Below are 15,575 nucleotides of genomic sequence, written 5' to 3' on the forward strand. Positions count from 1 at the left end.
AAAGTTATTTTCATTGGTGAATAATCATCTTGAAAGTTGACTCTGACAAGCATAAAGTTAAATAGTCACTTAAAATAAAAGTTTATTAATATTATTGTCAATTTGAACTTCATTAACTCATATTCCCAATGGTCATTCCTTAAATTCTAGATATTACAGAATGCTCTCAACAGGGTGGTAATCATTCATGGACTGTTGAGTCCCTTGGTATCAAAATAACAAGTGATGATTGGCTGAAGAAAACCTTATAATCATTAAAAGCTACTGATCATAAAATCTCAGTAGCAATCAAGCAATAAGAACATTTTGGGAGGAGGCGGAAGAAGATGGCTGCCGAAGTGAAGGCAGACTGCAAGATAGTGCGTGAGTGAGAGAACGAAGAAAGAGTGTGTAGTCGCATGGGGAGTGTTTGTTTGTGAGTTGAGAGACATCTATACTCCAGGGGACTGTGGGGGACAGCCTGACGGAGTTCCCAGAACAGGCAGCCTCCACTGCTGCTGGGATCCCTCCCGGAGCAACCAGCTCAGACGCTGAGACCGTGTCATATTGAAGGGGAAAGTGGATGTTGTCAGAAGCCTAATAACCCCAAGAATCTACAACACCAGCACCCAGTGAACAGCGGCGAACCCTAGAACACCGGTTCCCAAGTGGCATGAGCACACGGATTCGGAGGAGCTCTGAGCCTCCTCACAGAAAGGTCTGATTTCACCTGGGATAAGGTGAGGTCTGTGGTCCGGGCAGGAGAGAGAAATGCGCACGCCGGGAAGTCTGCGCCCAGAAAGAACCCGCAGCCGTTGGGGCTGGCGTAATCCGTGAGTGTGGGAGGGGATCCACGAGGCTGCTAACAGAAGGGAACTCTAGAAAGCAGCCCATAGCTGAACTGCGCATAAAAGGGCAGTGTAGGGATTTTAGCAGTGTGCCAGCTGCTTGGACCCAAGGGGAAAAAGGACTGTGCGGACTTGCACCACAGTGACAGAGAGCGCACACTTGCTCTGGCTCTTTTTTTTTTTTTTTTCCTCTTTAAATCCTTGGTTTTGATTGCTAAGCCCAATACATAGGATCACCCAATTGGGGACACTCTGGGAGACTGCAGGGGAAAGGTGTTTTTGTGGAACCTGGGGTTCAGAGCAGGGAATAACGATCAGAGAACCAGCTCTGGGGCAGCCCATTTCCCCAAACCGGTATTAAGTGCCACAGGGAAAACAAAACCTAAACACTAGCTAGAGAGGACCTATAGACCCGGAGGTCAATCCAGAAACACTGCCACCCAGGGGTTGATTCACAAATTGACTCTTGTGTAAACACAAATAAAAGAGTATAAGAAACAATGAAGTACTACCTGCTTGAAAATCAGGACTGTGGCCTACAACACTGAGGAGCAGTGGAATGCAGGGAACTTCAATACTGTCCTGACTAGGAAACAGGCGTGCCAATCAGAACAGTAGAGGAAGTGAATAACCTTCACTAAAGCACATTTTTATTTGTTTCATCTTTTACTTAAGAAACTAATTTTTTCTCTTTTTTTCTCACTGGATTTTACCTTTTTAATTATTACACTTTTATTTTTAACCAGTATTATTACTACTACTATTTTACCTTTTTTTTTAAGTGTCATTTTATTTTCTCTTTATTTTATTATGGGATTAGTGTTCTACATTCTATTTTCATCTTTCCTTTAGCACCATTTTACTCTATCTCAACTTTACCTTTATGCCAACACTCTCTTCCTTATTTTCCCCCTTTTGTTGTCCTGTTTCTCTTATCCTATTCCTGCTTTAGATTTTCGCTATTTCTTCTTTATACCCACTGTTAAAATTTCACCCTACTTACATATCTAATTTCCAATCCCCTGCTCTAAGTCCATACACACCTCTCTCTTCTCTTTCTTCACTATCCAAATGATTTTCTCTCTGCCCTTTTGTTCTTATTTGTTTGATTGTTGATTATATTGGTTTTCTATGCTTGTTTGTGAGATTGTTTCGCTTTTTCTTCTTGTTTTTTTGTTTTGTTTTTGTTTGTTATTTGCTTCTGTTTTCCCTCACCTTGCCTAATATTAGTTGTTCTTTGTAGTTTGCATTCATCTTTAGGTGTTTGTTGCTGGCATATGTTGGGATTAGTGGCTGTTCTACTGAAATTTACTCCCCATATAAATAGATTTTTTTCCCTCTTCTTTTTTATTCTCTTTCTTTTCCCTCTTACTTTTTTTTTCCTTTTCCCAATTTCATTTTTGCACTCATTTTTTTTCTGTCTTTTTTCTTTTTTTCACTTCTTCTTTCATTCTTATCTTCTAATTCTCTTTTCTCTGGTGGTCACCTTTATTTGGGGTTATTAGTATCATGAATATATTTGTGTTCAGTGCTATATGCATTGTGCCTTGTTGTGTTGTATTTTGTGCCTTTACATCAACACAGGAGAGAGAGAACTACATAACCAAACACCTGGAGAAGAAAGATCATGGGGAGACAAGAAACAGCCCTCATATGAAAGAAAAGCAGGCATCACCAGTAAAGGTAGTAAACAAAATGGAGGCAAGCACCCTGTCAAAAAAAGAATTCAGACAAATGGTCATAAGGTGGATGAAAAGAAGGAAAGACAATTCAACAATATGAGTAAGAACCAAGAAGAAATGAAAAATGACATTACTGCTATAAAGAATTTAATAGAAAGCATCAACTGTAGACTAGAAGAAGAAGAGGACCACATCAGAAAGCTAGACGACAAGGTAGGAAAAAATACCCAAACAGAGCAGCTTCTAGAAAACAAAAATTAAAAAGCAGGAGGAGAGAGTAAGGGAACTTTGGGACAAAACAAAACAAAACAACATCCGCATAATAGAGGTACCAGGAGAGGAAACTGAGCAAGGAATAGAAAACCTGTTTGATGAAATAAGGACAGAAAACTTCCCTGATATAGGGAAGAAAAAACTCACACAAATCCAAGAAGCTCACAGAATCCCAAACAAAATGAACCCCAAAAGACCAACCCCGAGGCACATCATAATTAAATTGGCCAACTCCAACAACAAAGTAAGAATCTTAAAAGCGGCCAGAGAGAGACAGAAAGTTACCTACAAAGGATGCCCCATCAGACTAGTGACAGTTTTCTCAACAGAAACACATCAGGCAAGAAGGGAATGAAATGGAATATACAAAGTCATTCAAAGGAAGGGTCTGAATCAAAGAATACTGTACCCAGCAAGGCTATCAATCAAAATTGAGGGTGAAATCAGAGCTTCACAGGCAAAAAAAAGACTAAGGGAGTTTATTAACAACAAACCAGTAATGCAAGAAATGCTAAAGGGTCTGCTGTGAAAAGAAGAAATAGGAAGCGAAGAAGAACACAGGGGTAAAGAATAAATGAGGACAAACAAGTACCTATCAATAATAACTTTAAATGTAAATGAATTAAATGACCCAATCAAAAGACATAGGGTAACAGAGTGGATAGAAAACATGACCATATATCTGCTGTCTACAGGAAACCAACCTCAGAAAAAAAGATGCACACAGACTGATAATGAAGGGATGGAAAAAGGTTTTTCAGGCAAATGGAAATGAAAAAACAGCTGGGGTAGCAATACTTACATCTGACAAATTATATCTCAAAGTGAAGGACATAAAAAGGGATAAGGAAGGTCACTTCATAATACTATAGGGAGCAATCCAATAATAAGAAATAACTCTGGTAAACATATACCACCCAAATACATAAAAAAACTCCTGGAAGATATCAAGGGAGAGATTGACAGCAATACAATCATACTCGGGGACTTTAATACCCCACTATCACCGTTGGACAAATCCTCTAAACAAAAAATCAGCAAAGAAAAATAAATCCTAAATGACTCACTAGATCAGATGGAATTAATAGACATCTTCAGAACATTTCACCCCAAAGCCACAGAATATACATTCTTCTCAAGTTCCAATGGGTCATTTTCAAAGATAGATCATATATTGGGTCACAGGCAAAGTCTCTTCAAATTCCAGAAGATAGAAATCATATCAAGCATCTTCTCAGATCACAATGGCATAAAACTGGAAATCAACTACAATAAAAACAATCCAAAACAATCAAACACCTGGAGACTAAATACTAGGCTATTAAACAATGACTGGGTTACCAGAGAGATCAAAAAAGAAATAAAAAACATCATGGCAACAAACGACAATGAAAAGACAACAATCCAAAATCTAAGGGACACAGCGAATGCAGTCTTGAGAGGGAATTTCATAGCTCTACAAGCCTACTGCAAAAAACAAGAAACAATGGTAATAAATTACCTAACCCTACAACCCAAAGAGCTAGAAAGAGAGAAACAAGAAAAGCCCAGTGTAAGCAGAAGGAAGGAAACAATACAGATCAGAGCTGAGATAAATGACATAGAGACCAAAGAAACAATACAAAAGATCACCAAAACCAAGAGCTGGTTCTTTGAAATGATAAACAAGATTGATGAACCTCTAGCCAGGCTCATCAAGAAGCAAATAAAGAGGACACTAATAAACAAAATCAGAAATGAAATAGGAGAAAGAACGGACCCCACAGAAATAAAAAAGATTGTTAAAAAAAACTATGAATAACTGTATTCCAACAAACTGGACAACCTAGAGGAAATGAACATATTCCTAAAAAAATACAACCTTCCAGACTCAATCAGGAAGAATCTAAAAATCTCAAAGGCCAATAACTATGGAAGAAATTGGAGCAGTCATCAAAAATCTTTCAGCAAACAAAAGCCCAGGGCCATACAGCTTCACAGGGGAGTTTTACCAAACAATCCAGGAAGAACTACAATCTATCCTCCTCAGACTATTCCACAAAATTCAAGAGGAAGGAACACTTCCAAGCTCATTCTATGAAGCCAGCATCACCCTCATACCAAAACTACATAAAGACAACACAATGAAAGAGAATTACAAGCCAATATCCCTCATGAACATAGATGCCAAAATCCTCAACAAAATATTAGCAAATCGGATCCAGCAGTACATCAGAAAGATCATACACCATGACCAAGTAGGATTTATCCCAGGGATGCAAGGATGGTACAATATCCACAAATCAATAAACGTGATATATCATATAAACATATTGAGAGATAAAAACCACATAGTCATATCAATTGATGCAGAAAATCATTTGACAAAATCCAACACCCTTTCTTGATAAAAACTCTTAGCAAGGTGGGAATAGAAGGAGCATACCTCAACATAATAAAAGCCATATATGACAAACCCACAGCCAACATCATACTAAATGGGCAAGAAATAAAACCATTTCCCCTAAGAACAGGAACAAGACACGGATGCCCACTCTCACCACTCCTGTTCAACATAGTATTGGAAGTATTATCCATTGCGATTAGACAAGAAGAAGAAATAAAAGGCATCCAAATTGGAAAAGAAGAAGTAAAACTGTCCTTATATGCAGATGACATGATATTGTACATAAAAAACCCTAAATACTACACCAAAAAACTATTAGATTTAATAAATGAATTCGGCAATGTAGCAGGATACAAAATTAATGGCAAAAAATCTATGGCATTTCTATACACCAACAGTGAACTTACAGAAAGGGAGACTAAAAAAGCAATCCCATTTACCATCGCACCAAAAACATTAAGATACCTAGGAATAAACTTAACTAAGGAGGTAAAAGACCTATATGCGGAAAACTAAAGGACACTGAAAAAAGAGATAGAGGAAGGCATAAACAGATGGAAGAACATATCATGTTCATAGATTAGTAGAATCAACATCATTAAAATGTCCATACTACCCAAAGCAATCTATAGATTCAATGCACTCCCCATTAAAATACCAATGGCATATTTTACAGACCTAGAAAGACCTCCCCAAAAATTTAACTGGAATAAAAAGAGACCCCGAATACCGCAGCAATCCTGAGAAAGAAGAACATAGTAGTTGGGATCTCAATACCAGATTTTAAGCTGTATTACAAAGCCACTGTTCTCAAAACAGCCTGGTACTGGCAAAAGAACAGACATATAGAACAATGGAATAGAATAGAGAACCCAGAAATCGACCCAAACCACTATGCTCAATTAATATTTGAAAAAGGAGGCATGAACATACAATGGAGCCAAGACAGTCTCTTCAATAAATGGTGTTGGGAAAATTGGACATATACATGCAAAAAAATGAAACTAGATCACCAACTTACACCATACACAAAAATAAACTCAAAATGGATAAAGGACTTAAACATAAGACAGGAAACCATAAAAATACTAGAGGAATCCACAAACAGCGAAATCTCAGACATATGCCAAAGCAATTTCTTCATTGATACCATTCCTAGGGCAAGGGAAACCAAAGAGAAAATAAACAAATGGGACTACATCAAAATAAAAAGCTTTTGCACAGCAAAAGAACAATCAACAAAACAACAGAAACCCCACTGTATGGGAGAACATATTTGCCAATGTTATCACTGATAAAGGTTTAATCTCCAACATTTACAGGGAACTCATACAACCTAATAAAGGGAAGATAAATGATCCAATTAAAAAATGGGCAATGGACCTAAATAGATACTTTGTGAAAGAAGACAGAAGGAAGGCCAAGAGACATATGAAAACATGATCAAAGTCAATAATTATCCAAGAGATGCAAATCAAAATGACAATGCAGTACCATCTCACACCTGTCAGAATGGCTATCTTCAACAAATGACAAGTGCTAGCGAGGATGCAGAGAAAAAGGAACCCTGGTGCACTGCTGGTGGAAATGCAGACTGCTGTAGCCACTGTGGAGAACAGTATGGAAAGTCCTCAAAAACCTAAAAATGGAACTCCCATTAGACCCAGTAATCCCACTTCTATGAATATATCCCAAGAAACTAGAAACACCAATCAGAAAGGATATATGCACCCCTATGTTCATAGCAGCACAATTCATCATAGCTAAGATTTGGAAACAGCCTAAATGCCCATGAGCAGATGAGTGGATTAAAAAACCGTGGTACATCTACACAATGGAATACTATGCTGCTATAAAAAAGAAGGAATTCTTACCATTTGCAGCAGCATGGATGGAACTGGAGAGCATTATGCTAAGTTAAATAAGCCAGGCAATGAATGAAAAATACCACATGATCTCACTCATTTATGGAAAATAAAGAACATTATAACCTGATGAACAGAAAGATAGATACAGAGGCAGTAAAGCATCAAACAGACTGTCAAATTAAAGTGAGAAGGCTGGAGAGTGTTGGGGAGCGGGGGAAAGAGATCAACGGAAGGACTTGTATGCATGCATATAAGCACAACAATGGACATAAGACACTGGAGTGGTGGGATGTGGGCATGCGACAGGGGGTAGCAGAGGCTGTAGGAAGGTCAATGGGGGAAAAAAAGAGATATATTTACTACTATGTGCAATACTTTAAACAATAAAATAAAATTTAAAAATATATACACCTTATACAATAACGTCTTGGGAAAGTTCTGATAGCACAGGTCTTAGAACTTGGTTTATTTTTAGTATGTTCTTCTATGGTTAAAATATGCATTAAGATTATCTATTGTCTTTGGAGTATTTTCTAAGTAATACTAACTAAGTAATATTTCTAAGTAATACTAACATCCTAAAAAGTTAAAAATAAGAATGTTTTTATATAATTGCACATAGTACCATAATTACATTACTACCATATAATTATTCAATTTTAACATTTGCTCAGTACTTGAAATACTATAACTTTATAATATTTATGTTTCTCTCACATTTTTATAGTATTATAATTGCAAACATTTTTATTTTTAGTAATTAGGTTTTACATTAGTCCAACTATTTTCTTTATTTTTATTAATTTCTCTATTATGTTTATTTTCTTTGAATTTTCACATGTATTTTTATTTTTCAGTTATTAGGGTTCTGACTCTCACCTTTAATTTCAATATTCTCAGTCCTACTAATTAAATAGAGTGAGCTACATTGGGTGATTGTTTGAAAACAGCAAAGGGAAATGATCTTTGAACTCCCCTTATCTGAGTACCAATAAAATGTGTTCTTTGCTCCTTATATGCATATTAAATAAATGTGTGAATATTTAGCATTGATTTTCAGTGACTGAGTTTTTATGATTTCCCACTTCTTTCTATTTTCTTGTAATGTGATATATTAAAAAAAGAGTCACTGCATGTAGTGTAAAAACAGCCATTTCTAATAACCCAGTTTATAGCACTCACAAGAGATCAGCCTTCCCAATAGCTGCAGCCTGTATAATCCAGTTACTGTTTAATAGGAGGTGTGTAACCCAAATAGATGTAGATAAATATTTTTGGTGGATAGAGTTGGTGGGGAAGTAACCTCACAACTCCAAATAACCCATTTTCATATCAGGAGATAATTATTTATCAGCTATTTTTCCCCCTATATAGATTCTGAATAGTAGATTCAATAGAATAAGGAAATAAGAATAGGTAGGACACCAAGCCCATTGCTAGACATGATCATAAAGCATAGTTTTCTAAGTCTTCATTCCATCACTAACTCTGGTATGTTGTGCATTTTATTTCTGGTCATTTATTTTGATGTAGGACTTAAATAGTTTATCTAGAGCCTAGTATTTATCTTTTGAAAGTAAACATCAATACTTACTTAAAGTCATACCTCACAATCACTCATGTTTTACATGTGTGAAATAGATGGCTATATGGACTTGGAAAATTACAGAAAAGAAAAAAGGTGAAGAATACAGAAAAATAATTTCAATATAGAAAAATAAAATAGAAAAAAAGCTATAAAACAACTTTCAAGTCTTTGACCACCAAATATAATTTGAATTCTACCCCTATTTTCTTAAAGTATTTCAGTTTTTCCCCCCATAGCATTTGCCACCACTAAAGTACTAGGTAATTTACTTTTCTATTATGTTGACTATTTGATGTATGTTCCCTCACAATGGCTGAAACTAATGAATACTTTATTCCCTGTGTATGCCTACCACCTAGAAAAATGGTCTGTATTTATGTGTGGTTTATTTGTGTTTCAGCTACAGATTTCATAACGGGTAGTATTTGTTTGTCAACAACATATTTTGGGGGAAATCATTAAGTGCCTGTTTCACTTGCTGGTTTCTTAAGGTATAAATACAAAGATTCAGCATGGGAGCAACAGAAGGATTAAGTACTGCTACCCTTTTGCTCAAAGTCACATATTCTTTTGCAGATATTTTTACATACATGAACATGCAACTCCCATAGGAAATAGAAACCACAATCATATGGGAGCTACAAGTGGAAAAGGCCTTTTTCCTTTGCTGGGCAAAGGAGATCTTCAGAATTGTTGGAAGGATGAGTGTGTAAGAGAGAATCAACAGGCCAAAGTTACCATGAGTGTGAATACTGCTAAGAAAAATGCCATAGGTTCTAGAAACTTTGTGCAAGCAACCAGCCACAAAGGAGAAGTGTCACAAGTGAAGTGGTCAATAATGCTCGAGTCACAGAAACCCAGTTGGAATCCCATAATCACAGAGGACAGGTAATGAGGAAACCAGCCAGCCAGGAGTTGATTACAAGTTGGTTGCAGACTTTGTTACTCATGATAGTTGTGTAATGTAGAGTTTTGCAAATTGCCACATAGTGATCATAGGATAGAAGAAAAAACTCAGTACAACCAAAGATAAAAATTGCTTGTGTCACACAGCCTTATTGAAAATGGTTGTATCTCCCATAGTGATACTGACCAAAATCCTGAGAATACAGACTGTTTTGAATGAAACTTCTAAGACAGAGAATTTCTTGAGGAAGAAATACATGGGATTCTTCAAACTAGCATTTGATAGTGTTAACATGAAGATGGTCAAGTTTCCAGTGATACTCAATAAGTAGGTGGACAGCAGAAAGAAGAATGTCACAGCTTTTAACTCTGTGTCATCCCTAAGTCCCAGAAGAATGAATTCCCCAATTGATGTCTTAACTCTAAATTCTTAGGTCTGAAGGTAAAAGTTATCATAGATGTCAACTCCTGATATGATTTTAAGTGCATTTGTAGTGTTCTTATTCTGCAATAAGAACAATGAAACATGCAGTAACAAAAAGAGACAGCATAGTTCTCCATTAAAGTTGCAAACTCATATCAGCAATTAATTTGCTTTTTTTACTTAACAATCTTAGATTTTAATCACAGCTTTTATAATTCCCTGTTATACATTTTTTATTACTTACTTAACACAGAGAAAGTTGTTTTTTTAAAGTCATAAGAATGTGTAATAATGATAAATACTTAGTTTACTTCATTGTGGAAGTAATTCATTTGGGAAGATTAAATAAGTTATTGAAACACATAGTATATTTGAAAACTTAATATTCATAAAAGTCTGCTTGCTAATTTTGTCAGTGGAAAATTTATTATTGAGTCAGCGTACAATCATTTTCTAAATATGTCTTGGTTTCTGTTTATAGTAAAAATTAAACAGAAAATACAATACTGGTGGGCAATTCATTGAAATTCATTCCCATTTGCCTTTAATCTACAGTGATTCTATTTGCTCCTTTTTGACTAAAATTTGCTCACACAACACAATGCCAAACCTTTTTAATACACAATGGTGTATGGTAAACGTTCTATTTTGAATCTTTAAATATCATCAGACATATAAATAATGAAAAAATAAGAACATTCCTTGTAAGATTAAATAATTATTCTAGAAGTTGTTACATTATAGCCTTTATAAAGCTCAGCTTTCAAAAATAATAATTAGATAACTTTTCTGTTTACCAAACTGTAGTTTTGGAAGATGTGAGAGAGAAAAGAAATATATTGGAAGGAAGAAACACAACAACAGCAATAACAACAATAATAAATTTTAAAGGAAAATGTAATGCCTTTTATTATTATTGTCACATTCATTATTATTTATATTATACCAAAGATCTAATTAGCCTTTAACTTGTATCCCAAAATGCTTTGAGTAGGTCCTGTTAAGAACCTCATTTTGAAAATGATGAAATTGAGGTACTGAGGGGGTATGGAACTTGCCCAAGGTTACATAAACAGTATGTGTAGATAGGTTAGCGTTTGGTCTGTCTCCTACTGCATCATTCCTAGTGCTTAACACAGATTCTGGTTCAATTTTATTTGATGAATTAAAACACGAATTAATGATTGAATAATGTGTATGCAACCCATATTAGAACTGTTCTCAAACCCCAAAGATTTCTGTAGCTATGCAGGCATAGCACTGCATTCATGAATCAATTGTTCTGAACTAGTCAACCCTGACATAAAGATACCAGAAGTGGTGTGTGTCAACAAAATGGGAACCTTAGGTAATGAGAATTTTAGAATCCTAGGGAGGTAGGTATTCAATCTCCTGAGAGATGTTTACCTGTGTAGGTCAGCATGGTGTGCTGCTACCCATACTGCCATTTGAGACAACATGTATTTACCTTGAAAATATTATACAAAGCAAAATAAGTCAGTCAGAGTAAGTTAAGAACCATATAATTTCACTCACATGTGGGACATAAAACTGAAACTCATAGGCACAGACAATAGTGTGGTGGTTGCCAAAGAGAAGGGGGTAGAAGGTTAATAACGGAAAAGGGGACCTAATGTATGGTGATGGAAGATGATTTTACTTTGGATGATGGGCAGACAATGAAAAATTTATCAATTTTGTTATATTCTTAAGTAGCCAGGTTTGGTTTCATTGATATTTTAAATTTTATTTTTCTGGTTTTTATTTCATTGATCTTCATTATTCCCTTTCATGTTTTGTGTGATACTGGAAAGAATGAATATTCTGTTGATGTTGGATGGAATATTCTAAAAATTTCAATTAGATCAGTTTAGTTCATAATATTGTTCAAGTCTTCCATATCTTTACCTGTTTTCTTTTTCAAATTTTTTGTGTGAGTTATTGAAAGTACTGACACATCTGACTTCAATTGTGCATCTGAGTGCTAAATTCAACTACATAGTGTTAAGTTAAACTACATTTGTCAAGCTGGTTGATTTGCAAAGATGAGGTTTTGAGTATATAATTGGGAAAAATCAATGAAATAATTCTGTAAAAATCTATTGAGTATACAGGATTTACAATGAAATTTATTGTATATTTTATTATTTGTAACTTATATTTGTAAATTTATAATACGTCTGTGTATTCTTTTCTGATAACTAGTTGTTAAAACTTACTAGCACCCTATTTCTCTCTGTCCATATACATTTAAGGACCTGGACTTTATTGAGCTCCAGATTGCTTGAGTAATGTCTCCATCAATGGATGCAAAGCAAGTATTTTGATTTATGTAGAATCTCCAAAGTAACAACTTCAAAAATGAAAAGCATTGCCATGCAAAGAGAGAGAGAAAAAAAAGATAATTTTGGAATAGTAGGAGAATTCATATCTATACTGCCTAATAAGAGAGTCCATTATACTTCTCAGTTCTCACTGAAGTTACCATCAAATTGAGCAAAACACTTTTTACAAGCAAATGTAGCAAATGTTTTTGCTAAAACACTAAAATTTAAATATTATATGGATGTTTTAGACATTAATACTCTCCCACACTTTATTAATTTTTACCTGTGTTTGATTCAGGGTAACCCTGTTTCTATAAGCACTTGTTAGAAGTCATACATATTTTTAAAAAATATGTATTTTTACTGATTTCACAGAGGAAGGGAGAGGGAGAGAGCGATAGAAACATCAATGATGAGAGGGAATCATTGATGGGCTGCCTCCTGCACACCCCGCACTGGGTGTGGAGCCTGCAACCCTGGCATTTCTCCCAAACAGGGATCAAACCGTGAACTCCTGGTTCTGAGGTTGATGCTCAATCACTGAGCCTCACCTGTTGGGCAGAAGTCACATTATAATGGTGAGAAAAGAGAATCCAAACACTGAGAATTAAAAAAAAGGAAGGGGGGGAGGGGGAGAGCAGGAAATCTGTAATACTTTCAACAATAAAGTAAATTTAAAAAGTAAAAGACAATGTTTAATTAAAAAGAATATTAAGGAAGAGTGTTCTGATGGTAAGTTAAATGATGTTATATGTTCATGCATCAGAGATGTTTTCTGGTAAGAGTAGTGGTGTCCTCCAGAAATATCAATACCACACTTGTAGTAACTTTGAAATTTAGTCCAAAAACATCATTAAACAAAATCTGTTGTAATATTAAAGGATGGAATGGACAATGAAGATATAACATCTATGTCCCAAGTAGCATAGATAAACATTCATCATGTAAAAACCATAGGAAATATGAAGACAAAGATAAGGACATTAGATTTAGGATACTTTATCTCCAGGAAATCTTATTTTAATATTCTGTGCATATATACTGGGTGAAGTATATTTTTAGAATTCCTTGGTGATAACTTTATTTAACTTTTGATTATTGTCCAAAGGAAAAGATCTTCAATGATTTGTAAACTAAATTTTGGCATTTAAAAAAACATGTCATTTTCATCTATGTAACGTCAAATTAATCATGCTCAGAAAAATTTCAGGGCATATCAATTTTAAAAGACAGTTGAGCCAAGTGAGGTCAAAATGGTATAAATAGAGAATAAAACTTGAAGAAAGAGGAAGTACAGCAGTGGATGGAGAAATATAACAATATTAATATTATATTAGGCATACGGTTTCATTTAAGTAAAATTCAGGACATACATTTATGATGAAAATTTATTTGAGAAACATTTCTTGATGAAGTTCTTAAAGGACTGCTTTACCTGCTGGTTTCTTAAGGAGTAAATAAATGGATTTAGCATTGGGGCAACAGAGGTATTGAGCACTGCTATACCCTTGGTCAAAGCCACTCCTTCTTTTGCTGAAGTTTTGACATACATGAAAATGCAACTTCCATAAGAAATAGAGACAACAATCATGTGTGAGGAACAAGTGGAAAAGGCCTTTTTCCTTTGCTCAGCAGAGGGTATTCTCAGAATCATTTTAAGGATGAATACATAGGAAAGAATCACTAATGTTAAGGTTATCATAAGTGTGAATACCGCCAGAAAAAAGGCCAGGCGCTCTAGGAAGACTGTGTCTGTGCAGGAGATCAGTAGCATTGGAGAAGAGTCACAGGTAAAGTGGTCAATGATGTTGGAGTCACAGAAATCCAGTTGAAGTCCCATGATCACAGGTGGGAAGATAATGAGAAATCCAGCCAACCAAGAACTAATTACAAGCAGGTTGCAGATTCTGCTATTCATTATTACTGTGTAGTGCAGTGGCTTACAGATAGCCACATACCGATCATAGGACATAGCAGTCAAAAGGAAAAATTCTGTTGAACCAAGGAGAATGAAGAAAAATACCTGGGCCATGCAAGAGTTATAAGAAATGGTCATATCCCCTGTTGCAATGCTGACCAGGAATCTAGGAATAGAAACTGTCGTAAATGAGATTTCTAGAAAAGCGAAATTCCTAAGGAAAAAATACATGGGTGTTTTGAGGTGTGAATCTATCAAAGTAAGGGTGATAATTGTTATGTTTCCAGTTATACTCAGGATATATGTGAAAAATAGAAAGAGAAAAATTAAAACATTTAACTCTGGGTCATCTGTTAATCCCAGGAGAATGAACTCTTTTACAGATGTTTGGTTTTTCATTTCTTATTGTTAACTTCTTCCACATCTGTAGATGCAAAGAGAAAACAATGATTTAGTGAGTACAGGATTACTTTTTAAAAAATCACCTCTGCCAGCTTAAGAAATACTGTATTTAATATAATGGGCCAATAAATTAGCTACCAAGTTTTACTGAATTTTGAAAATATTTGTGAGCCAGGACAAAGAAAGTTATACTTAATATCTGCCTTGTAGATCACTAGCCATTTAATATTAAGTGACTCACTTGATAGATCTAATAAACACATCTGTACAAGAAAAATATATTTGCCCAGCTGGTGTGGCTCAATGATTGAGCATTGACCCTAGAACCAGGAGGTCACTGTTCGATTCCCAGTGAGGGCTCGTGCCAGGTTTCAGGATCAATCCCCAGTAAGGGGTGTGCAAGATACAGCCAATCAATGGTTCTCTCTCATCATTGATGTTCCTCTCTCTCTCTTTCTCTCTCTCTCTCCCCCCTTTCTCTCTCTTCTTCTCTGAAATCAATAAAAACATATTTAAAAGAAATAACAACATCCTTACCAAATGTGTTTTACCTTGTCTTAAAAATTTGTTCATATGTGTATAAAATTAGGTATAAAATGCAAAATATTATATTAGTTTTATTAGACTACTTTACCAATGACCACATATTTTAATCATTCTTCAAAAATGAAACATTTTAAAGTTTAGTTTTTTAGAGTTTTTTCCCCAAAATTTTCTGAGAATGTTTCATGACAGCCTTATCTATATAGATAATTAATAATAGCAAAAGAATCTGGACCATCAAAACTACACACACACACACACACACACATATATATATATATATATATATATATATATATATATACACACACACATATATATATATATACATATATATACATATATATTACTAAATAAGCAAACAGAATGTAATTTTTTTCATTATGAATTAAATAATAACCTATTGCTTTTTAGAACAGATTCTAACAGCC

The 15,575-nt window shown here is 35.0% G+C and overlaps 1 protein-coding gene across 1 annotated transcript; it reads right to left on the reverse strand.

Annotated features, from left to right (window-relative positions):
* Positions 1 to 13,656: 13,656 nt before the first annotated feature.
* LOC307101488 (olfactory receptor 6C65-like) lies at positions 13,657 to 14,598 on the reverse strand (the record flags this gene model as incomplete). The annotated part of the gene is made up of 1 exon (XM_079774482.1): positions 13,657 to 14,598. One exon carries the CDS (start codon positions 14,596 to 14,598, stop codon positions 13,657 to 13,659), a length of 942 nt encoding a protein of 313 aa, XP_079630608.1.
* Between the last annotated feature and the right edge of the window lie 977 nt (positions 14,599 to 15,575).

Source organism: Cnephaeus nilssonii (genome assembly GCF_951640355.1).
Source record: "Cnephaeus nilssonii genome assembly, chromosome: 6".
NCBI lineage: Eukaryota > Metazoa > Chordata > Mammalia > Chiroptera > Vespertilionidae > Cnephaeus > Cnephaeus nilssonii.